The sequence below is a fragment of the Pleurodeles waltl genome, chromosome 6, assembly GCF_031143425.1.
Source record: "Pleurodeles waltl isolate 20211129_DDA chromosome 6, aPleWal1.hap1.20221129, whole genome shotgun sequence".
NCBI lineage: Eukaryota > Metazoa > Chordata > Amphibia > Caudata > Salamandridae > Pleurodeles > Pleurodeles waltl.
The window spans coordinates 7,771,422-7,796,578 of NC_090445.1; the positions used below are offsets into that span (position 1 = coordinate 7,771,422).

General features: G+C 50.5%; 1 protein-coding gene across 6 annotated transcripts in view; it reads left to right on the plus strand.

The window, feature by feature from the left end:
* GOLGA2 (golgin A2) overlaps window positions 1–25,157 on the plus strand; it is a 236,504-nt gene that overhangs the window by 143,166 nt on the left and 68,181 nt on the right. For all 6 annotated transcript variants that reach the window (XM_069236974.1, XM_069236975.1, XM_069236976.1 and 3 more), the window contains 2 exons: window positions 18,016–18,129; window positions 22,602–22,826. In XM_069236974.1, the coding sequence (XP_069093075.1) occupies window positions 18,016–18,129; window positions 22,602–22,826 (339 nt within the window). The remainder of the gene's footprint in view (window positions 1–18,015; window positions 18,130–22,601; window positions 22,827–25,157) is intronic.

The window sequence follows — 25,157 nt, forward strand, 5'->3', positions numbered from 1 at the left end:
CTTCTGGTGGTCGCAGCCCAGTTCTGGCACGTCTTCTCAGGATGCGGCGCGGCTCCAGGCCTCGCTGCGGGCCCGTGCTCCTCTGAGTCTGAGAGGCCAGAGATAGAGTAGAGACAATATCACTGCCTATGAGAACCAAACGGCGGTGTCCACGGCGCAGGGGACTTTGACTGCCTCTGAGGCCTCCGGTGGTCCTTTACTGGCGCCTCGAAGGGCCGGATTATGGGCAGGTTGGTAATGGTGTAACCGTAGCTCGGGCTCAATGCGACTATCCAGTCATGTTGTTGGCCAAGCCAATTACCAACACCCCATCCCTCCCTCCCCAGACAGAGAACTCTTCCCTGTTTCACGGTTCCCCATTATTATCTGGTGGTAAACAGAAGTAATACGAATATAGTAGAATTGCAGTTCATTCCCCTCCATTGCGAATGTGTGCTCACGTCCTTTACCCCTTCAAGACATAGGTTAGAATAGCCCTCACCAAGATAGTGTTACTGCCCTGATTTCTCAACTTCTTTACAAACATACCCCTGCTACTTAAAAGACCTTTCTTTCGGAACTGTCCATGATCCTGATTAAATTGGTATGGGGAGCAAATAGAAGACGACTTGCACTGGACAGGCATCTCCTACTAGATAAAGGTGGACTTGGGTTACTGATTCTGAGACCTTTGATCTTATGGCGCAGCTCCAGAGCCTGAGGCTGATTGAATCCTGGAACTTCCTTTGAGTGCACTCGTGCATGAGGAGATAGGCCCCACTGATATATAATATATCCTTGACATGGAACACAAAACCCGATCCCTCGTTCCTTCCTAGACAGTCTGTAAGGAAATGCCTCCTTGGCATGGTTGCCCCCTGACTTTTTGCCTTTGCTGATGCTATGTTTACAATTGAAAGTGTGCTGAGGCCTGCTAACCAGGCCCCAGCACCAGTGTTCTTTCCCTAACCTGTACTTTTGTATCCACAATTGGCAGACCCTGGCATCCAGATAAGTCCCTTGTAACTGGTACTTCTAGTACCAAGGGCCCTGATGCCAAGGAAGGTCTCTAAGGGATGCAGCATGTCTTATGCCACCCTGGAGACCTCTCACTCAGCACAGACACACCGCTTGCCAGCTTGTGTGTGCTAGTGAGGACAAAACGAGTAAGTCGACATGGCACTCCCCTCAGGGTGCCATGCCAGCCTCTCACTGCCTATGCAGTATAGGTAAGACACCCCTCTAGCAGGCCTTACAGCCCTAAGGCAGGGTGCACTATACCATAGGTGAGGGTACCAGTGCATGAGCATGGTACCCCTACAGTGTCTAAACAAAACCTTAGACATTGTAAGTGCAGGGTAGCCATAAGAGTATATGGTCTGGGAGTCTGTCAAACACGAACTCCACAGCACCATAATGGCTACACTGAAAACTGGGAAGTTTGGTATCAAACTTCTCAGCACAATAAATGCACACTGATGCCAGTGTACATTTTATTGTAAAATACACCACAGAGGGCACCTTAGAGGTGCCCCCTGAAACTTAACCGACTATCTGTGTAGGCTGACTAGTTCTAGCAGCCTGCCACAAACCGAGACATGTTGCTGGCCCCATGGGGAGAGTGCCTTTGTCACTCTGAGGCCAGTAACAAAGCCTGCACTGGGTGGAGATGCTAACACCTCTCCCAGGCAGGAATTGTCACACCTGGCGGTGAGCCTCAAAGGCTCACCTCCTTTGTGCCAACCCAGCAGGACACTCCAGCTAGTGGAGTTGCCCGCCCCCTCCGGCCAGGCCCCACTTTTGGCGGCAAGGCCGGAGAAAATAATGAGAATAACAAGGAGGAGTCACTGGCCAGTCAGGACAGCCCCTAAGGTGTCCTGAGCTGAGGTGACTCTAACTTTTAGAAATCCTCCATCTTGCAGATGGAGGATTCCCCCAATAGGGTTAGGATTGTGACCCCCTCCCCTTGGGAGGAGGCACAAAGAGGGTGTACCCACCCTCAGGGCTAGTAGCCATTGGCTACTAACCCCCCAGACCTAAACACGCCCTTAAATTTAGTATTTAAGGGCTACCCTGAACCCTAGAAAATTAGATTCCTGCAACTACAAGAAGAAGGACTGCCTAGCTGAAACCCCTGCAGCGGAAGACCAGAAGACGACAACTGCCTTGGCTCCAGAAACTCACCGGCCTGTCTCCTGCCTTCCAAAGATCCTGCTCCAGCGACGCCTTCCAAAGGGACCAGCGACCTCGACATCCTCTGAGGACTGCCCCTGCTTCGAAAAGACAAGAAACTCCCGAGGACAGCGGACCTGCTCCAAGAAAAGCTGCAACTTTGTTTCCAGCAGCTTTAAAGAACCCTGCAAGCTCCCCGCAAGAAGCGTGAGACTTGCAACACTGCACCCGGCGACCCCGACTCGGCTGGTGGCGATCCAACACCTCAGGAGGGACCCCAGGACTACTCTGATACTGTGAGTACCAAAACCTGTCCCCCCTGAGCCCCCACAGCGCCGCCTGCAGAGGGAATCCCGAGGCTTCCCCTGACCGCGACTCTTTGAATCTAAAGTCCCGACGCCTGGGAGAGACCCTGCACCCGCAGCCCCCAGGACCTGAAGGACCGGACTTTCACTGGAGAAGCGACCCCCAGGAGTCCCTCTCCCTTGCCCAAGTGGAGGTTTCCCCGAGGAACCCCCCCCTTGCCTGCCTGCAGCGCTGAAGAGATCCCGAGATCTCTCATAGACTAACATTGCGAACCCGACGCTTGTTTCTACACTGCACCCGGCCGCCCCCGCGCCGCTGAGGGTGAAATTTCTGTGTGGACTTGTGTCCCCCCAGGTGCCCTACAAAACCCCCCTGGTCTGCCCTCCGAAGACGCGGGTACTTACCTGCAAGCAGACCGGAACCGGGGCACCCCCTTCTCTCCATTCTAGCCTATGCGTTTTGGGCACCACTTTGAACTCTGCACCTGACCGGCCCTGAGCTGCTGGTGTGGTGACTTTGGGGTTGCTCTGAACCCCCAACGGTGGGCTACCTTGGACCAAGAACTGAACCCTGTAAGTGTCTTACTTACCTGGTAAAACTAACAAATACTTACCTCCCCTAGGAACTGTGAAAATTGCACTAAGTGTCCACTTTTAAAACAGCTATTTGTGAATAACTTGAAAAGTATACATGCAATTTTGATGATTTGAAGTTCCTAAAGTACTTACCTGCAATACCTTTCGAATGCGCTATTACATGTAGAATTTGAACCTGTGGTTCTTAAAATAAACTAAGAAAAGATATTTTTCTATATAAAAACCTATTGGCTGGATTTGTCTCTGAGTGTGTGTACCTCATTTATTGTCTATGTGTATGTACAACAAATGCTTAACACTACTCCTTGGATAAGCCTACTGCTCGACCACACTACCACAAAATAGAGCATTAGTATTATCTATTTTTACCACTATTTTACCTCTAAGGGGAACCCTTGGACTCTGTGCATGCTATTCCTTACTTTGAAATAGCACATACAGAGCCAACTTCCTACATTGGTGGATCAGCGGTGGGGTACAAGACTTTGCATTTGCTGGACCACTCAGCCAATACCTGATCACACGACAAATTCCAAAATTGTCATTAGAAATTGATTTTTGCAATTTGAAAAGTTTTCTAAATTCTTAAAAGACCTGCTAGGGCCTTGTGTTAGATCCTGTTTAGCATTTCTTTTAGAGTTTAAAAGTCTGTTAAAAGTTTGAATTAGATTCTAGAATCAGTTTTAGTTTCTTAAAAAGTATTCCAACTTTTAGAAGCATAATGTCTAGCACAGATGTGAATGTGTTGGAACTCGACACCACACCTTACCTCCATCTACAGATGAGAGAGCTAAGGTCACTCTGTAAACTAAAGAAAATAACAATGGGCCCCAAACCTACCAAAATACAGCTCCAGGAGCTTTTGGCAGAGTTTGAAAAGGCCAACCCCTCTGAGGGTGGCAACTCAGAGGAAGAGGATAGTGACTTGGAGGACAATTCCCCCCTACCAGTCCTATCTAGGGAGAACAGGGTCCCTCAAACCCTGACTCCAAAAATAATAGTCAGAGATGCTGGTTCCCTCACAGGAGAGACCAACACCTCTGAAATCACTGAGGATAACCCCAGTGAAGAGGACATCCAGTTAGCCAGGATGGCCAAAAGATTGGCTTTGGAAAGACAGATCCTAGCCATAGAGAGGGAAAGACAAGAGATGGGCCTAGGACCCATCAATGGTGGCAGCAACTTAAATAGGGTCAGAGATTCTCCTGACATGTTGAAAATCCCTAAAGGGATTGTAACTAAATATGAAGATGGTGATGACATCACCAAATGGTTCACAGCTTTTGAGAGGGCTTGTGTAACCAGAAAAGTGAACAGATCTCACTGGGGTGCTCTCCTTTGGGAAATGTTCACAGGAAAGTGTAGGGATAGACTCCTCACACTCTCTGGACAAGATGCAGAATCTTATGACCTCATGAAGGGTACCCTGATTGAGGGCTTTGGATTCTCCACTGAGGAGTACAGGATTAGGTTCAGGGGGGCTCAAAAATCCTCGAGCCAGACCTGGGTTGACTTTGTTGACTACTCAGTGAAAACACTAGATGGTTGGATTCAAGGCAGTGGTGTAAGTAATTATGATGGGCTGTACAATTTATTTGTGAAAGAACACCTGTTAAGTAATTGTTTCAATGATAAACTGCATCAGCATCTGGTAGACCTAGGACCAATTTCTCCCCAAGAATTGGGAAAGAAGGCGGACCATTGGGTCAAGACAAGGGTGTCCAAGACTTCAACAGGGGGTGACCAAAAGAAAGGGGTCACAAAGACTCCCCAGCAGAAGGGTGATGAGACAACCAAAACTAAAAATAGTAAAGAGTCTTCTACAGGCCCCCAAAAACCTGCACAGGAGGGTGGGCCCAGAGCCTCTTCACAAAACAATGGGTACAAGGGTAAAAACTTTGATCCCAAAAAGGCCTGGTGTCATAGCTGTAAACAGCATGGACACCAAACTGGAGACAAGGCCTGTCCCAAGAAAGGTTCCACTCCAAACTCCCATCCAGGTAACACTGGTATGGCTAGTCTCCAAGTGGGATCAACAGTGTGCCCAGAGCAAATCAGGGTCCACACTGAAGCTACTCTAGTTTCTGAGGGTGGGGTGGATTTAGCCACACTAGCTGTCTGGCCGCCTAACATGCAAAAATACAGACAGCAACTCTTAATTAATGGGACTAGAATAGAGGGCCTGAGGGATACAGGTGCCAGTGTCACCATGGTGACAGAGAAACTGGTTTCCCCTGGCCAATACCTGACTGGAAAAACTTACACAGTCACCAACGCTGACAATCAGAGAAAAGTACATCCCATGGCAATGGTTACTTTAGAATGGGGAGGGGTCAATGGCCTGAAACAGGTGGTGGTCTCCTCAAATATCCCAGTGGACTGTCTGCTTGGAAATGACCTGGAGTCCTCAGCATGGGCTGAGGTAGAGCTAAAAACCCATGCAGCCATGCTGGGTATCCCTGAACTGGTGTGTGTGAAAACAAGAGCACAATGCAAGGCACAGGGTGAAAAAGTAGAGCTGGAGTCTGGAAAAATGGCCCAGCCTACCAAGAGAACAGGAAAGTCAGTTGGGAAACCAACTGCAACACAGCAAAAGAAAGGGAACCTCTCTTCTCAGGAAGAAGTTCTGCCCTCTGAGGGAACTGAGCCTTTGGAGCTTGAACCTTATCAGGTTGAGCTCTTAGGCCCAGGGGGACCCTCAAGGGAAGAGCTGTGTAAGGGACAAGAAACCTGTCCCTCTCTTGAAGGCCTTAGGCAGCAAGCTGCTGAAGAGTCCAAAGGCAAGAAAAATGGAACACATAGGGTCTATTGGGAAGATGGGCTCCTGTACACTGAGGCCAGAGACCCCAAACCTGGTGCCACTAGGAGAGTGGTAGTGCCTCAGCTGTTCAGAGAGTTCATCCTAACATTGGCCCATGACATTCCCCTTGCTGGACATTTGGGACAAACCAAGACGTGGGAGAGGTTAGTCAACCACTTCTACTGGCCCAATATGTCCAACATGGTTAAGGAGTTTTGCCTCTCCTGCCCCACCTGTCAAGCCAGTGGTAAGACAGGTGGGCATCCAAAGGCCCCCCTCATTCCACTTCCAGTGGTGGGGGTGCCCTTTGAAAGAGTGGGTGTGGACATAGTTGGTCCACTGGAACCTCCCACAGCCTCAGGAAATATGTATATCCTGGTAGTAGTGGATCATGCTACCAGGTATCCTGAAGCTATTCCCCTTAGGTCGACTACTGCCCCTGCAGTAGCCAAGGCCCTCATTGGTATCTTTACCAGGGTGGGTTTCCCTAAGGAGGTGGTGTCTGACAGAGGTACCAACTTCATGTCAGCATACCTAAAGCACATGTGGAATGAGTGTGGAGTGACTTATAAATTCACTACACCTTACCATCCACAAACTAATGGCTTAGTTGAGAGATTCAACAAGACATTAAAAGGCATGATCATGGGGCTCCCAGAAAAACTCAAAAGGAGATGGGATGTCCTCCTGCCATGTCTGCTTTTCGCTTACAGGGAGGTACCACAGAAGGGAGTAGGGTTCTCACCCTTTGAACTTCTGTTTGGTCATCCTGTAAGGGGACCACTTGCCCTTGTTAAAGAAGGCTGGGAGAGACCTCTCCATGAGCCTAAACAGGACATAGTGGACTATGTACTTGGCCTTCGCTCTAGAATGGCAGAGTACATGGAAAAGGCAACCAAAAACCTTGAGGCCAGCCAACAGCTCCAGAAGTTTTGGTATGACCAAAAGGCTGCACTGGTTGAGTTCCAACCAGGGCAGAAAGTCTGGGTTCTGGAGCCTGTGGCTCCCAGGGCACTCCAGGACAAATGGAGTGGCCCTTACCCAGTACTAGAGAGGAAGAGTCAGGTCACCTACTTGGTGGACCTGGGCACAAGCAGGAGCCCCAAAAGGGTGATCCATGTAAACCGCCTTAAGCTCTTCCACGACAGGGCTGATGTCAATCTGTTGATGGTAACAGATGAGGATCAGGAGGCAGAGAGTGAACCTCTCCCTGATCTTCTGTCATCAGACCCAAAAGATGGTACAGTAGATGGAGTGATCTACTCAGACACCCTCTCTGGCCAACAGCAAGCTGATTGTAGGAGAGTCCTACAACAGTTTCCTGAACTCTTCTCCTTAACCCCTGGTCAGACACACCTGTGTACCCATGATGTGGACACAGGAGACAGCATGCCTGTCAAGAACAAAATCTTTAGACAGTCTGACCATGTTAAGGAAAGCATCAAGGTGGAAGTCCACAAGATGCTGGAATTGGGAGTCATTGAGCGCTCTGACAGCCCCTGGGCTAGCCCAGTGGTCTTAGTCCCCAAACCTCACACCACAGATGGAAAGAAAGAGATGAGGTTTTGTGTGGACTACAGAGGGCTCAATTCTGTCACCAAGACAGATGCTCATCCAATTCCAAGAGCTGATGAGCTCATTGATAAATTAGGTGCTGCCAAATTCCTAAGTACCTTTGACTTGACAGCAGGGTACTGGCAAATAAAAATGGCACCTGGAGCAAAAGAAAAGACAGCATTCTCCACACCTGATGGGCATTATCAGTTTACTGTTATGCCCTTTGGTTTAAAGAATGCCCCTGCCACCTTCCAAAGGTTGGTGAATCAAGTCCTTGCTGGCTTGGAGTCCTTTAGCACAGCTTATCTTGATGATATTGCTGTCTTTAGCTCCACCTGGCAGGATCACCTGGTCCACCTGAGGAAGGTTTTGAAGGCTCTGCAATCTGCAGGCCTCTCTATCAAGGCATCCAAATGCCAGATAGGGCAGGGAACTGTGGTTTATTTGGGACACCTTGTAGGTGGAGGCCAAGTTCAGCCACTCCAACCCAAGATCCAGACTATTCTGGACTGGGTAGCTCCAAAAACCCAGACTCAAGTCAGGGCATTCCTTGGCTTGACTGGGTACTACAGGAGGTTTGTGAAGGGATATGGATCCATTGTGACAGCCCTCACTGAGCTCACCTCCAAGAAAATGCCCAAGAAAGTGAACTGGACTGTGGACTGCCAACAGGCCTTTGACACCCTGAAACAGGCAATGTGCTCAGCACCAGTTCTCAAAGCTCCAGATTATTCTAAGCAGTTCATTGTGCAGACTGATGCCTCTGAACATGGGATAGGGGCAGTTTTGTCCCAAACAAATGATGATGGCCTTGACCAGCCTGTTGCTTTCATTAGCAGGAGGTTACTCCCCAGGGAGCAGCGTTGGAGTGCCATTGAGAGGGAGGCCTTTGCTGTGGTTTGGTCCCTGAAGAAGCTGAGACCATACCTCTTTGGGACTCACTTCCTAGTTCAAACCGACCACAGACCTCTCAAATGGCTGATGCAAATGAAAGGTGAAAATCCTAAACTGTTGAGGTGGTCCATCTCCCTACAGGGAATGGACTTTATAGTGGAACACAGACCTGGGACTGCCCATGCCAATGCAGATGGCCTTTCCAGGTTCTTCCACTTAGAAAATGAAGACTCTCTTGGGAAAGGTTAGTCTCATCCTCTTTCGTTTGGGGGGGGGTTGTGTAAGGAAATGCCTCCTTGGCATGGTTGCCCCCTGACTTTTTGCCTTTGCTGATGCTATGTTTACAATTGAAAGTGTGCTGAGGCCTGCTAACCAGGCCCCAGCACCAGTGTTCTTTCCCTAACCTGTACTTTTGTATCCACAATTGGCAGACCCTGGCATCCAGATAAGTCCCTTGTAACTGGTACTTCTAGTACCAAGGGCCCTGATGCCAAGGAAGGTCTCTAAGGGATGCAGCATGTCTTATGCCACCCTGGAGACCTCTCACTCAGCACAGACACACCGCTTGCCAGCTTGTGTGTGCTAGTGAGGACAAAACGAGTAAGTCGACATGGCACTCCCCTCAGGGTGCCATGCCAGCCTCTCACTGCCTATGCAGTATAGGTAAGACACCCCTCTAGCAGGCCTTACAGCCCTAAGGCAGGGTGCACTATACCATAGGTGAGGGTACCAGTGCATGAGCATGGTACCCCTACAGTGTCTAAACAAAACCTTAGACATTGTAAGTGCAGGGTAGCCATAAGAGTATATGGTCTGGGAGTCTGTCAAACACGAACTCCACAGCACCATAATGGCTACACTGAAAACTGGGAAGTTTGGTATCAAACTTCTCAGCACAATAAATGCACACTGATGCCAGTGTACATTTTATTGTAAAATACACCACAGAGGGCACCTTAGAGGTGCCCCCTGAAACTTAACCGACTATCTGTGTAGGCTGACTAGTTCTAGCAGCCTGCCACAAACCGAGACATGTTGCTGGCCCCATGGGGAGAGTGCCTTTGTCACTCTGAGGCCAGTAACAAAGCCTGCACTGGGTGGAGATGCTAACACCTCTCCCAGGCAGGAATTGTCACACCTGGCGGTGAGCCTCAAAGGCTCACCTCCTTTGTGCCAACCCAGCAGGACACTCCAGCTAGTGGAGTTGCCCGCCCCCTCCGGCCAGGCCCCACTTTTGGCGGCAAGGCCGGAGAAAATAATGAGAATAACAAGGAGGAGTCACTGGCCAGTCAGGACAGCCCCTAAGGTGTCCTGAGCTGAGGTGACTCTAACTTTTAGAAATCCTCCATCTTGCAGATGGAGGATTCCCCCAATAGGGTTAGGATTGTGACCCCCTCCCCTTGGGAGGAGGCACAAAGAGGGTGTACCCACCCTCAGGGCTAGTAGCCATTGGCTACTAACCCCCCAGACCTAAACACGCCCTTAAATTTAGTATTTAAGGGCTACCCTGAACCCTAGAAAATTAGATTCCTGCAACTACAAGAAGAAGGACTGCCTAGCTGAAACCCCTGCAGCGGAAGACCAGAAGACGACAACTGCCTTGGCTCCAGAAACTCACCGGCCTGTCTCCTGCCTTCCAAAGATCCTGCTCCAGCGACGCCTTCCAAAGGGACCAGCGACCTCGACATCCTCTGAGGACTGCCCCTGCTTCGAAAAGACAAGAAACTCCCGAGGACAGCGGACCTGCTCCAAGAAAAGCTGCAACTTTGTTTCCAGCAGCTTTAAAGAACCCTGCAAGCTCCCCGCAAGAAGCGTGAGACTTGCAACACTGCACCCGGCGACCCCGACTCGGCTGGTGGCGATCCAACACCTCAGGAGGGACCCCAGGACTACTCTGATACTGTGAGTACCAAAACCTGTCCCCCCTGAGCCCCCACAGCGCCGCCTGCAGAGGGAATCCCGAGGCTTCCCCTGACCGCGACTCTTTGAATCTAAAGTCCCGACGCCTGGGAGAGACCCTGCACCCGCAGCCCCCAGGACCTGAAGGACCGGACTTTCACTGGAGAAGCGACCCCCAGGAGTCCCTCTCCCTTGCCCAAGTGGAGGTTTCCCCGAGGAACCCCCCCCTTGCCTGCCTGCAGCGCTGAAGAGATCCCGAGATCTCTCATAGACTAACATTGCGAACCCGACGCTTGTTTCTACACTGCACCCGGCCGCCCCCGCGCCGCTGAGGGTGAAATTTCTGTGTGGACTTGTGTCCCCCCCGGTGCCCTACAAAACCCCCCTGGTCTGCCCTCCGAAGACGCGGGTACTTACCTGCAAGCAGACCGGAACCGGGGCACCCCCTTCTCTCCATTCTAGCCTATGCGTTTTGGGCACCACTTTGAACTCTGCACCTGACCGGCCCTGAGCTGCTGGTGTGGTGACTTTGGGGTTGCTCTGAACCCCCAACGGTGGGCTACCTTGGACCAAGAACTGAACCCTGTAAGTGTCTTACTTACCTGGTAAAACTAACAAATACTTACCTCCCCTAGGAACTGTGAAAATTGCACTAAGTGTCCACTTTTAAAACAGCTATTTGTGAATAACTTGAAAAGTATACATGCAATTTTGATGATTTGAAGTTCCTAAAGTACTTACCTGCAATACCTTTCGAATGCGCTATTACATGTAGAATTTGAACCTGTGGTTCTTAAAATAAACTAAGAAAAGATATTTTTCTATATAAAAACCTATTGGCTGGATTTGTCTCTGAGTGTGTGTACCTCATTTATTGTCTATGTGTATGTACAACAAATGCTTAACACTACTCCTTGGATAAGCCTACTGCTCGACCACACTACCACAAAATAGAGCATTAGTATTATCTATTTTTACCACTATTTTACCTCTAAGGGGAACCCTTGGACTCTGTGCATGCTATTCCTTACTTTGAAATAGCACATACAGAGCCAACTTCCTACACAGTCTCTCATCCTGCAGCGTAGGCAGACTCCTTTGCTCTCATAGCCGGCAGTTATGCTTCTTGGTGTATCAGGACCAGTGCAGTGCTTCTGCAGCAAGCAATTTAGATTTCAGGTGATGTCCCCTCAACACTGGGACACTGCTCGTCAGGCAGAGACCTGCTCTGATTACTCTGAGGAGCACTTTTTTTTGGTTATCTAGGACATGGACCTGGAACAGTGTAGTGTAGTTGGTATTACACCTTTATACAATTCTAGCAGACTGAAGGTGTGGGTCCACTATTTAATCAGTTTGAGGTGGTTCTTCTTTCAAGTGTTATTTCCAGGATACTTTTAAGAGACAGTCTTACTGTTGAATGATGCTTGAAACAGCAACTCTCCATCCTGAACACCCACAACAGAGGCACAGGCGCATGGGGTTTCTGCACCTTGCTACCACCAGACCAAAATAAGGCATAATCAGGTAAAGACAAAAGACCAGGCCTCTACTAAAAGCTTCATCACCTCTCACAGTGGTCTCCAGTCCTACCCCCTCACCCTACCAAACACCAGATGGTAGTGCTCTTAGCATTTGTAACTCCCCTAACTTGAGTGTTTAGGTCCCTTCTTTCCAGTTAGAGGCTTTAGGAAACTGCCTCTTTTTGACACGGTTATCCCCCAGTTTTTGCCTGATACATGTGATTTTGACTGAAAGTGCACTAGGTTCCTGCTAACCAGGTCCCCAGTGCCAGATCTCTTCCTCAAAACTGCACAGTTGTTTCCCCGATTGGCAAACCCTTTAGCACCCTCTGTAAGTCCTTAATAAATGGTATCCTTGGTACCTAGGGACTGAAGGGGTGGGGCGGTTCCACAGGGCTGCAGCACAAATGCGCCACTCTGAGGCCCTCCCCAAGCACATGACAGGCTGCCTTTGCAGGCTGCGTGTCTTGTAGAAAAGCACCCTCTGTCTGGCACGGTTACCCCCACGTTTGCCTGCTGTCAGTATGCTTTGACTGTTTTCACTGGGAGCCTGCTAACCAGGACCCCAGTGACTGTGCTCTCTCCCTTTAAACGTGGTTGCTTGGACCACAAACACCCCACATTTGGCATACTGGTGCCCTCTTATAAGTCTCTAATCTATGGTACCCAGAGCATTGGAGCACCAGGGTTCCCCATGGACTGCAGCATGTATTGAGCCACCCATGGGGAGCACATACAAAGTGTGTCTGTGGGACTGCCATTGCAATCAATCAATCAATCATTAAATTTATAAAGCGCGCTATGTACCCGTTAGGGTTTCAAGGCGCTGGGGGAGAGGGCGGGGGGGGTGTAGCGGCTATTGGTCGAAGAGCCAGGTCTTGAGGAGTCTCCTGAAGGTGAGGAGGTCCTGGGTCTGGCACAGGGGGTCGGGAGGGAGTTCCAGGTCTTGGCGGCGAGGTAGGAGAAGGATCTGCCGCCGGAGGTCTTGCGTTGGAATCGGGGAACGAGGGAGAGGTTGGCAGAGCAGAGATGGCGGGAGGGGACGTAGAAGTTGAGTCTGCTGTTCAGGTAGGCGGGTCCGGCGTTGTGCAGTGCTTTGTGCGCGTGGGTGAGGAGTTTAAAGGTGATCCTCTTGTCCACGGGGAGCTAGTGGAAGTCCTTCAGGTGGTGGGAGATGTGGCATCGGTGGGGTATGTCGAGGATCAGGCGGGGGGGATGCGTTGGAGTCGTTGGATGTCTTTTGCTGGGATGCCTGTGTAGAGTGCGTTGCCGTAGTCAAGTCTGCTACTGACGAGGGCCAGTGTCACAGTTTTTCTGGTTTCCGTCGGGATCCACTTGTAGATTCTACGGAGCATGCGAAGGGTGTTGAAGCAGGACTGCGTTGACCTGTTTGGACATGGTGAGGGCGGAGTCCAGGATGAAGCCGAGGTTGCTTTCGTGGTTGGCTGGAGTAGGGGGGTCCCCAGCGTGGTGGGCCACCAGGAGTCGTCCCAGGCCGAGGGGGTGCGTCCGAGGATGAGGACCTCCGTCTTGTCGGAGTTTAATTTCAGGCGGCTGTTTCTCATCCACTCGGCGATGGATTTCAATCCCTCGTGGAGGTTGGCTTTGGCGGTGTGTGGGTCATTGGTGAGGGAGAGGATGAGCTGGGTGTCGTCCGCGTAGGAAAGGATGCTGAGGTTGTGCTGACGGGCCAGTTGTGCGAGGGGTGCCATGTAGACGTTGAACAGCGTTGGGCTTAGCGAGGAGCCTTGGGGGGACGTCGCAGATGAGGTTGGTGGCTTTGGAGCGGAAGGGTGAGAGTCGGGCTCTCTGGGTTCTGCCGGAAAGGAAAGAGGAGATCCAGTTGAGGGCTTTGTCTTGTATTCCGGTTTCGTGGAGACGAGTTAGTAGGGTGAGGTGGCAGACCGTATCGAAGGCAGCGGAGAGGTCTAGGAGGATGAGGGCTGAAGTTTCGCCGTTGTCCATTTGCTGTCTGATGTCATCTGTGGCGGCGAGGAGCGCAGTCTCGGTGCTGTGATTGCGTCTGAATCCGGATTGGGAGGGGTCTAGGATGGAGTTGTCTTCGAGGTAGTGGGTGAGCTGGGCGTTGACGATCTTCTCGATGACCTTCGCTGGGAAGGGGAGGAGGGAGATCTGGTGGAAGTTTTTGAGGTCGTTGGGGTCAGCCTTGGGTTTCTTGAGGAGGGCTTGGATATCGGCGTGCTTCCAGCTGTCCGGGAAGGTCGCAGTATCGAAGGATAGGTTGATGATCTTACGAAGTTGGGGGGAGATGGTGGAGTCGGCTTTGTTGTTGACGTGGTGTGGGCAGGGGTCTGAGGGGGATCCGGAGTGGATGGAGTTCATGGTCTTTCGGGTTTCGGCGCCATCTACGTGGGTCCAGGTGGTGAGACGGACGGCGTAGGAGGAGTTGTCGGAGGTGGGGTCTGGCGGAGGTGTGGTGTTGAGGCTGTCGTGGATGGCGGCGATTTTCTGGTAGAAGAAGGTGGAGAGTGCGTCGCAGAGTTTCTGGGATGGTGGGACGTCGTTGATGTTGGCGCTGGGGTTGGAGAGCTCCTTCACGATGCAGAAGAGTTCCTTGCTGTTGTGTGCGTTGTTGTTTAGGCGTTCTGTGAAGTGGGAGCGTTTGGCGAGTCGGATAAGTTGGTGGTGCTTGCGGGTGGCTTCCTTGTGGGTTGCCAGGCTGTAGGGTGTGCGCTCGAAGCCATTTTTTCTTAAGTTTCTGGCAGGTGCGTTTGGAGGTGATCAGTTCGTCTGTGAACCAGGCTGCTTTTTTCTTTTCTTGGTTGACGGTGGGCCTCTTGAGTGGTGCGAGGGTGTTGGCCCAGTTGAGGATCCACTGTTGGAGGTTGATGGCGGCGGAGTCCGGGTCATTCAGTGGGTTCTTGGCGAGGGTGCTGGTTAGTTGGTCCTCGGTGACTTTGCTCCAGCGGCGGCGCGGCGGTAGTGGGGTGCAGTGGTGTTCGGTGTTTTTCTTAAATGTGAAGTGGACGCAGTGGTGGTCGGTCCAGTGGAGTTCGGTGGTGTGGCTGAAGGAGATGTAGTTACTTGCAGTGAAAGAGTGGGTCTAGGGTGTGACCGGCGATGTGTGTTGACCAGTTGACTGAGTCCGAGGTTGGAGAGGTTGGTGGTCAGTGCTGCGGTGTTGGCGTCGTTGTTGTTCTCCAGGTGGAAGTTGAGGTCTCCCAGGAGGATGTAGTCTGAAGAGGCGAGGGCGTGGGTGCTTGCGAGGTCGGGAATGGTGTCACTGAAGGGGTTCTTGGTCCTGGAGGTCGGTATATGAGAGTTCCTCTGAGGGTAGTGTTGGGGTCCGTGTGGATCTGGAAGTGAAGGTGTTCAGCTGTCTTGAGGGTGTCGTCCGAGTGGGTGTGGATCTTGAGGGTGGCTTTGTGGACGATGGCTATTCCTCCACCGATTCCGTTGGTGCGATCTCTTCTGGTGATTTTGTAGCCGTCAGGGATGGCGATGGCGATGTCTGGGGCCGAGGAGTCGTTAAACCAGGTTTCGGTCAGGAAGGCTACGTCTGGGGCGGTGGTGTCGAGCAGGTCCCAGAGCTCGATGGCGTGCTTTCGTGCGGATCGTGTGTTGAGGAGGATGCAGTGGAGGTGGTTGGTGTTGGTTGTTGCAGGCTTCCTTGTTCTGTTGCAGGTGAAGTTGCAGGTGCGGCACGAGAAGGGTCCTTTGGTGTGCTTCGGAATGGCCTGGAAGCAGGCTGTGGAGGAGCCAGGATTAAGGGCGAGGAGTTCGCTGGCCGAGTAGCGAAGGCTGGTGGTGGGGGGGGCGTGCGGGCCAGGGGGGGTGGCGCTGGCACGGTCCAAGCGCGGACGCGCAGCGCCAGCCATTAAGAAGGGAGGGAGGAGCAGCTGGGAGGTGGGAGGGAGCGGCGAATGGTGGCGCGAGGGGGGCGGGGCCGCAGGGAGGCAGCGGCAGGGGAAGCGGCAAGGGGGAGCATCTAAGGGGCGAAAACCAGGTTGAAACAAGGCACAATATGACAAAAATAAGTCAAAAACAGTCACAAAATACGGTAAATGGCACAAAATACAATCGGAGTACAGCAATCAGAAGGGGCACAAATGGGGGCAAGAGCGCAAGGAGGCAAGGCGCTGAAAAGTAGAAAAACACTTACAGATACGGCGAAAAGCGGCAGAAAGCACACAGGTCTAGCGAAGCTTACCAGAGCCCACTAGACACCAGGGATGAGGCGCAGGAGGATGCCTGCGGGTGGAGGAGGGCCTCGAACACGCTAGCAGCAGCGTGGGCGGGGGTCAGGGGCACGAGACAGCAAGGTGGTGCTGCGGACGTGGGGGGCGAGCTCTAGACCAAAAACAGGTCACCAAATGTGAAGCCTGCGTGAAAGGGTGCATACACCCTTTTTCACCATAGGTCACTGCACCAAGTCACTATAAGTTACCCCTTTGGTAGGTCCTCCGAGCCCAGAGGGCAGGGTGCAGGTACCAGAGTGTGAGGGCACCCCTGCATGAGCAGAGGTGGCCCCATGAACTCCAGCTCCATTTTCATGGACTTAGTGAGTGCGGGGATTCCATTTTACATGTGTCCAGATACATAATGGTAACTCTGAACCTGGGCATGTTGGTATCAAAAATGTCGGAATCATGCCCCAATACTGTTGCCAGTATTGGAAGTATTATTCCAAGCTCTCTATGGGCTCCTTAGAGGATCCCCAGTATTGCTTCTACCAGCTTTCTGGGATTTTCCGGGCAACCCAAGCTGCTGCCACCCCTTAAATGGATTTCTGCCCTCCTGCTGCTTAGAGAGATTAAGCCCAGGAAGGCAAAACAAAGGATGTCTTTTGGGAGACTGAGGTAACACCCTCTCCCTTTGGAAATAGGTGTTACATGGCTTGGGAGGGGTAGCCTCCCCCAAGCCACTGGTATGCTTTGAAGGACACATTTGGTGACCTTCTTGCATAAACCAGTCTGCACGGGTTCAGGGCCCTCCAGTCCCTGCTCTGACACGAAACTGGACAATGGAAAGGGGAGTGACCACTCCCCTATCCATCACTACCCCAGGGTGGTGCCTAGAGCTCCTCCAGAGGGCTCCTTGATTCTGCCATCTTGAATCCAAAGTGGGCAGAAGCGTATGGGAGCATCTAAGTGGCCAGGTCAGGCAGGTGATGGCAGAGATCCCTCATTATAGGTGCCTACCTGGTTAGGTGACCAATCCCCCTTCCAGGGCTATTTAGGGTCTCTCTTGGGTGGGTCCTCAGATTCAACAGGCAATACTCCAACAGGACTCCTCTGCACCGTTTACTTTGACTTCTGACCACTGGACCCTTTGACCTGGGGGGTTTAGGAGAGCACCAGGGTGCCAAGGTGCCATAGGCAGGCCTGCAGAACTCCTTTGCATTGGCTCCCTATGGGTGGCAGAATAACTGCTGCAGCCTCTAGGGATCCCCTGGAACTCCGATGCCCTTGGTACCATATACTGGAGACTTACATGGGGGGACCAGTATGCCAATCGTGGGGAATAAAAATGTACAGTTCAGAGGAGAGCAAAACTACTGGGCTCTTGGTTAGTAGGATCCCAGTAGACACAGTCAACAGGCAGAAAATGGAGGTAACCATGCCAAGAAAGAGGGCACTTTCCTACAGCCAGACTCTATGCAATGAAACCTTCCATTGTCTTTCATAAAACAGGGTTATCAGGACATATCCCTCATACCAAAAGTAGTCTCTGATTTCCACATCATTGAATCTGTCTTGCTCAGTAATCTCACCTCCCTTCAGAAAATTCCCTTTCTTCCTTAAATCTATGTTTTATTTAGATAGAAGGTTTAAGGAAACCCGACCAGCTCCTAAATCTAACACTGAGTCAACGATACAGCAGGAAATGTTGTTTTCTTGTAACCCTCCTCCTGCATCATGGGTATCTTCCCTGACACAAACAATCCACACAACAAGTAAATATAATTACATTGCTTCGGGCTCAGGATTATTTAGGAACTCTGTAAAATAAAGCTCAACAAAACCTCCATTAAATGCATAAAACCTCTGTTGGTTTTGTTGGGTTATGAGGAAAGAGTTATCTTATGAGCAGCAAGATGTGATGTGCTGGCTAAAGATAATCATGTGGTACTCTCTGGCTGCATTGTGGCACGTGTGTCATGTTTTATAGCTCCTCCATTCCTGGGGGCGTGGGGGTCCGAATAAATCTGCTTTTTCAATGTTGCCCATTTTTCTATCACCAGTCGTATAGTAAAGTTTGAAATTCTTGCACACCTCTCTGGGCCCTAACAGAAAATTGATTACTTCACATCTTTGTTTAAAAACAGACAAATGAGAACATGGAATTGATGAATGGCCTGCAGTCTGAGCAACACGTGAAGAAAGAGCTGGCGAAGAAACTGGGGCAGGTGCAAGAGAGCTTGGGAGATCTGAAGGAACAGGTGAGAAGTTGGGAAAGGGTCAAGGCAGGAGTTCATGTGGGATCCAAAGAATCAGATGAGGTGCTGGCAGAGACTGGGGCAGTTACAGGAGCTCCTGGGTGCTATGAAGGAGCAGGTGGGCAACTTGATGGCAAATAAAGGAGGACGAGGAGCAGGTACGTGGATGGACAAGTGAAGAACAACAGCTAAGGGACTTGGGCATGCGAGTAGCTTGAGGAGCAGGTCAGGATGCTTGGATTTACTGTAACATGGGAATCCTGGCTACCTCAACGGAAATGGGCTGCTACTTCCCATATCCATCAGAATTTATCTACTTGAGGTGGGAGGACAGAAGATACCTGTACAGGTCAGCGGTGCCCAAGATGGACATTAGCGGCCCAGCACAAAGTCAAGCACCATTGTGTGTACCCCACACATTTGGAGTCCAGTGGACTCCAGCATCCAGTAGTCCAGTCATACACGGCTCACACAGGGAATGCACATGCTTGTTTTCAGCACAGGCACCCTTCATGCAGGCCCCAGAACCAATAAAGGCAAACCGCTCCGACTAGGAGAGACTGAACGGAGGCTCTAATCTGGGGGCAGTAACCAGTAAGCAGCCCTCCGCTACACAAGAGTACAGGTGACAAGGCCTGTGCTCCTGACGGTGAATCACTCTACCACAATTGTCACCACACAGTCCTGGTAGCGGAGCCAGTATTCACTCCCAAGAAAAGGGGGTACGCTGTGAGAACAGAGCAACACTACACCCTCCTTTCTCAAGTGTGATTGCTAACCCCTCTAGGACGGCTAGATAGTCAGGAGTAGGTGAGGAGCATATGGGTTGTGTCGGAGCGAGGGAACTTTTCTGCTAAACTTTTCTTCCAGGGGCTGGAGGGAACTTCTTGCTCCCCTCCAAGGCCAGTCTCTTTTCAGGACCATTAAACATCTTTCTGCAACCAAGAGCTTAATTGTCTAAGCCTCGACTAGTAAGACCAGTCCTTATTCCTTCCTAACAACTCCAGCTAGGGAAGCCAAAACAATTTATGATCTTGGTAAGATAATGTTTTCTTTCTCAAGCTTTGCTCTTAGGTTCATAGATACAGTTTGTTTATTGAGCAAGTACTCAAATGCTCTGTGGGACATGGCTAGCAAGATCTTGCCAGCGGTGGAGCTGGGAATTACTGACAATTCATGATGGATAGGGTGCAGCATAGTACGTCATCCATGCAGACTTGCATACTACTGACTGCATTGGCAAGGCTGTTGGTACCTCTGTCATGTTCTGAAGGCACTTGTGGATGAGTTGACCCGATTGTCAATGCAAGAATCCCAACTGGATATACCCTTCGATGGGTGCAGACTATTTGAGGAATGTCAGGTGGCATGTGATCCCCCACTAATGGGTATCGAATACCAGTGGGCTCAGCATCAGGGCTGTCCGACTCCATTCAGGTCTCTAGTGAGACAGTGCAACATCTGCAGTAGTGGCTGTCAGATGCCGACCTGAACCACAGCAGCCACTATCCCTTCCCCACCATGATCTCCCAGCTGCGGCAGACACTTCATTGCTGGGTTGGGAGGGGAAATATCTTGCGCATGGAGGACTGCACTTTATCCAAGGCGTAGAAAGTCGATACGAATCTCGCAAGCTCCTTCACAAAGGGATCCCCAAAGAGATTGCCCTGGGCTATCGCGCCAGCCTCAGATGTTGCCAGTTCCCCCAACTTAGGGTCAATCTTTATTAGGAGAGAACGGTGTCTCTCCGTAGAAATGGCACAATTGGCGTTGCCCAAGAGACAAACTGCCCGTTGTGCCCAACCAGCCACCAGATGTGCCTGCAAGGGTTCCCCCGCAGCCTTGGCTGAATCTGGCAACTTAATTATCTTCGTTAAAGGACCCAACACATCCAACAGTTTGTCTTGACACGTATGTACTTCGAAAAGAAAGTGCATAGTTTAGGGTCCAACACGGGTGTTGCAGCCACTTTGTCCCCCTGGGCCGGCCGGGGACATTCCGCCCGCAAGCGGGCCTGAACCCCTTGCTCCAAGGGGTGGTGGATAGTTTTAGCTGCATAGGCCGCCACTTTGGGATTGGGAACCTATTCGGAGGACCGAGGAGGATAAATGTCCTCAGGGTCAAACATATCCGAATCACAACCTTCTTCCTCCACACTAGAGGTGTTCGCAGATCGGACCCGACACCCCTCCCCCCCTCACATGGGGTGATCCCACAAAGGGATCCAGGGCAGCAGAGCTGCCATGCTCTCTGGGTGATACATCCTCCAGGCAAGGTACAGGATCTAGCATTTGCGCACTCTTGGAGAAGGCCTCCCTTAACCGGGCGAACCCTTCCAGGTGCCCCGCGTCATACTTCCTAGATGTACTGGCCCGAGGGTCCGTATCCCCTAAAACACTCGTTGAGTGGGACACTTTCTGCATAAGCTTGTCCACCCTATCTTGCAGGGGTGCTAAGGCTTTCGCCACCGCCTGCGAAACTAGTTTGTCCATGCCCTCAGGAAGATGGCGCTGAGGAGGACAAACTTACTCCGACCCCAAAGATGGGGCGTAGGCATGGTCAAGAAAAGAATCCACTGAAGGGGTAGATGAAGACATCAGCACCAAAGAATACAGGGAAAGGACCCAGGGATAACCAGAAGCAAATTGTCACTTACCCCACCAAGGGGCGTCAATAAAGAGGGGTGAGAGAACCAAACAGATAACGCCCAACCTAGATTCAATGGGCAGCCCCCTTGCCGTGCTCCAAGAATGAGTTATCAGCACCAAATATATACCAGTGCAGAAAAACCACCTTAATAGCGGTCCCAAAGGGAAAATACCAGTGCAGGAGAACCTGCTCCTACCGCTACGCGGTGTCAGCAAGGGTTGGGAGCCTAAAGCAGCAAGAAACCCCGAGGGCGGGAGCTTGCCTGTCTCGAAACGATCGGAAAAAAACTAGCGCGTGAATCGCTGCCTTTTCAGATCGTGAGCTCGATAAGTGCCCCTAGCAGTGACAGGCCATTATCGCACAACGCGCTCAGGCGAGAGCCTGCCGCACGGAATACCAAGAATGGAGTGCAAGGAATGCGGAGGCGTTCCTCGCACCTGGCACGCACTGAAAGCGAAGCACTAAAGGCGAGGAACGTTCCTCGGATAACCAAGCAAATCTAAGTGAAAGACGCCACAGCACAAGGCAATCCCCGATCCCCCAAAGAACGAGGAGGAGAGAGGACTTAACTGACGGGCAGCAGTAAAGAAAGAGGAAGGACTGCGCCCGTCAGTTATATTTTTATATATATATATATATATATATATATATATATATATATATATACTCCCTGTTATGGACTGTGGATTGGTTATGTGTTGTCATGGTTACTTGTGGGCATCATGGGAGTTGAAGTCTTGATGTTGATTTTGTTGAACTTTGAACATGCTGTCATTAATAAAAGTGAAGAAAGGACTGCATAATCCTTGCCTCCGGTCCTGCTATAGAATTTGACCAGTTTCATGGAGTGTTTGGTTGGTGGCGGACGGAAAGAATGCAGTAGATAGAGAATGGATGCTGCTTGGTGGGGGAGCATGAATGGTGGTAGATGGTAAAGGGATTGAAAAGGTTTTAAGGGGTATGGGCGGTGAATAGATGGTGTTATAAGTAATAACTGGTTGCGAGTTTTTGATGTACAGGGTAGTAGGTGTGGAAGGCAGTAGAGAGTGATTAGTTTTGGCAGGCTGTGAAGTGGTGCATGAGAGGAGAATGTTTATGAGGGCGAGAGGTGGCCAATGGTGGGACAGTGGTAAAGCATTTAAATAGGGCTTGTAGGTTTTGAGGCTACCCATGCCCAGGTGGTGGTGGAGTAGTTGTATCAGTTTGGAAGTAGGGATTAAGAGGTGGATGAGAGGGGAAGGGCAGGAGGTAGTAAAGGAACAAAATAGAAATTAGACCGATTTAGAGTGGTGTAGGATACTCAGAGGTTGGTTAGAGAGTGGTGCATAGTGAAGAACAATGGGTTGGTTTGGGAGGAAAGCAGCCATGAGTTGAATAGAGTATGAATTGGTGTCTGGGTGGTGGGTGGAGAGCTGGCAGGAGGTACTCAACTAGTTGAATGTGGTATGTGCAATGAAGTGCATGTGGGGGTGAGTTGATAGGGTATGAAGGGTGCGTGTGAGGTGGACGAGAAGGACATCGGTATGTAAACGAGTTTGGGGAGAGGTGATGTGTCTTGGGGAGGGTGGGACGTGTGGACATTGTGTGGTGTGGTGGGGTGCCTGTGAAGGGGGTTGAAGACAGTATTGGACAGGCTCCGAAGGGTTGGAGAAGACGTGGGTGGATGTTGAGGATGGAATCATGTGATACAATATTTGACGCATGGTTTGAAGGGATGTGTGTCAGATGGTTGATGGGGAGAGGAGCTTTAGTAGGTTAAGGATGTGGTGGAAGGCAAGTCCTCACTCACTGATAACAGCATGATTATTTGTCTATGTCTTATTCAGTTAGGTACGAAAACGCAGGAGGCACAGAGCCTTCAGGATCAGCGGGATGAGTATTACCGACACCTGCAGCAGTATACAACTGCGTACCAGACCTTGGCCACAGAGAAGGAGGAGCTTCAGCGGCAGTATCTACTGCAGGTGCAGCTCATGGACCGCCTGCAGCACGACGAGGTGCAGGGCAAAGTGAGCGCGGAGATTCACTTAAAGGAGCTTCGGCAAACTCAGGTAATACGATTGACTTGCAGATTTCATGCCCGGCAGAAACACTGGACCCTTCCTAGAGCTTGTGACGTCTTCTCTGAAGGGCTTTTTAGAGCAGTGGTTCATTGTTTATGGTTGAAAGCATGCTGTGTAACCCAAATGTTCAACATGGCACACCCTTCTTCCCGACTGTTGGTTTGTTCAGAGCTGTATTGGCACATGAATGTCTCATTTGGACCACAAACACTGGTCATAGAACCAATCAGGTAAACACTGGTCATAGAACCAATCAGGTAAACATTGGCAGAGGTAATGGAACGTGTATGCAAACCTGCTACAAGGGTGATTAGTGAAGAATAGGGTAATACAGCAATGGATGGCTTAGAGGGTGGTGAAAAGCATAAGAGCAATACATAACTTGGGATGTTGGATAGTTTGAATAGTTACACAATATTTCATTGAGTTTACTGAGGTACAATCCCAACATCTTACCATGCTGTTATGATCACCAAACCACTGTAGATTGACCTTTGTGGTGCGTGCCCACCCGGTGAGGGTCATGATTTGACATTTCTTCCCAAGTTGACAATCCATCATGTCAGAGAGATGGGTGTTCCAAATAGTTCCAAATGGCTATGTCTTTCCTTTTCTTTCTGCCCCGGCCACTATTCCTCACCAGAGCAAATTTCCAATGATCACCTGTCCATCCTGTTAGAGGAGGTGTGCCTGGTGGTCTCCGGAGGTGCCATTGAGAAGGTGCCAAACCTGCAAAGATGCTGTTACTGTTGCTAATTCAGCTGGTTCTCAGGTCTGTAGGACATCCAGCTTGTAAATGCCTCCTGTGGAAGGACAAATTTAGAATGCTACGCTAGTCCAGATCTCGTTTGGTCTCGAACTGGGTAGTTTGATGGTGTTTTTGGATCTGCCAAACGCTTGTTTTTCTATATCCAGCCTACAGTCCCACAGACTGTCTGCAGTTCAAGATAGGCCAGGAGCATTTTCATTTTTCTCTTCTCCTGTTCAGCCTCATCAGTGCCCCACAGGTAATCAGACAAGTGATAGTTTTGGCCGCAGCCCATCTTCGAAAATCAGAGATTTCAGTATTCCTGTATTTTGATGACTAGCTGTTGAAGACTGGCTCACCACAGTCAGTCATCTTTGTATGATGCCGAATGTAAGCAAATGTCTCTTTTTGTATGGTCACCACCGACCACCCGTACAGGTTTTTGTTTTTCAATGCCCTGACCCCAAAGCACGTTATGATACATTGGTTATACCCAATTGGCATAGGCTAATTTACCTGTAAGGTCCCAGAATATGGTTCCCAGGGCCTCTAAATTAGAGAGTCAGGGTTTGCAGCATTGATTGTGCCACTTTAGCTGTGACAAAGGTAAAACAAGCCACCCAGTCCTCAATTGGATACTGGAAGAGCAGTTTTGAACTGGTAGCCCAACTTTGCCATTGAAGCCTTGGCAAAGTCAAATGTCCTTCTGAAACGTGCAAGTCACCCTATGGCAGGCCGACCAAGCCCTAAGGCTAGGTGCAGCATATTTCTTGGACACAGCTTGTATTTTTCATGTTCTGACAGTAGAAAAGCAAAACTGAAGACTTGATTGCTCCGTTGGTAAGTGCAGGGTTACACCCTGAACTGAGCTGTTAACTCCTGAACAGTACAACCAAAATTGATACTCCAAGGTATAGAATGCGTTACATTATTCCGGACTTGATTCTCAAGTTGAAATTAATGTAATAGGTTACGGATGCAACTTTTATAAAGTTGACACTTTGTTGCTTTCAATCTGCTGTGCCCTTAATGGTTACACATCCAGCTGAATTTTACAGATTTTTACCCTCCTGGGGAGACGAGCTAAGTGGGAGTGGGCAGAATGGTGCACCTTGGGATATCCAAGAGGAAGTGGCCATCAGAAGGGAGGGAACCTAGTAGCTCATTGGCTACTGACCACATCTACTCTGATGGCATTTTCTGAGAAATAGGGCACCCAGATCTCTTCCAGACTGGGTGAAGGCTTGAAGGCCCTCCATTGTGGAACAGGCAAAGGTGGACTGCACCTGGTACTAGCAAATGAGAGAGGAACTATCCCTGCTGTGTCCTGCTTGTGGAGGAGTCGTCTCCAGGTCCCACCCAAAGCCAAGAGACTCTAAGGGTCAGTTAGCTGAAATCATGTTCAAAGCACAGGGCCGCAACAGATGACACCTGATGGGATAAGTTAGTAGCCCAGAATCTATAGATCACTGGCAACCGTCACCATGCAGCACCTGAGACCAGGACCTGACGCTCAAAGTTGCACCCGAGTTCGCTGAGTCTGGGAGACTCGTCTGAGTGGAGCTTGGTCG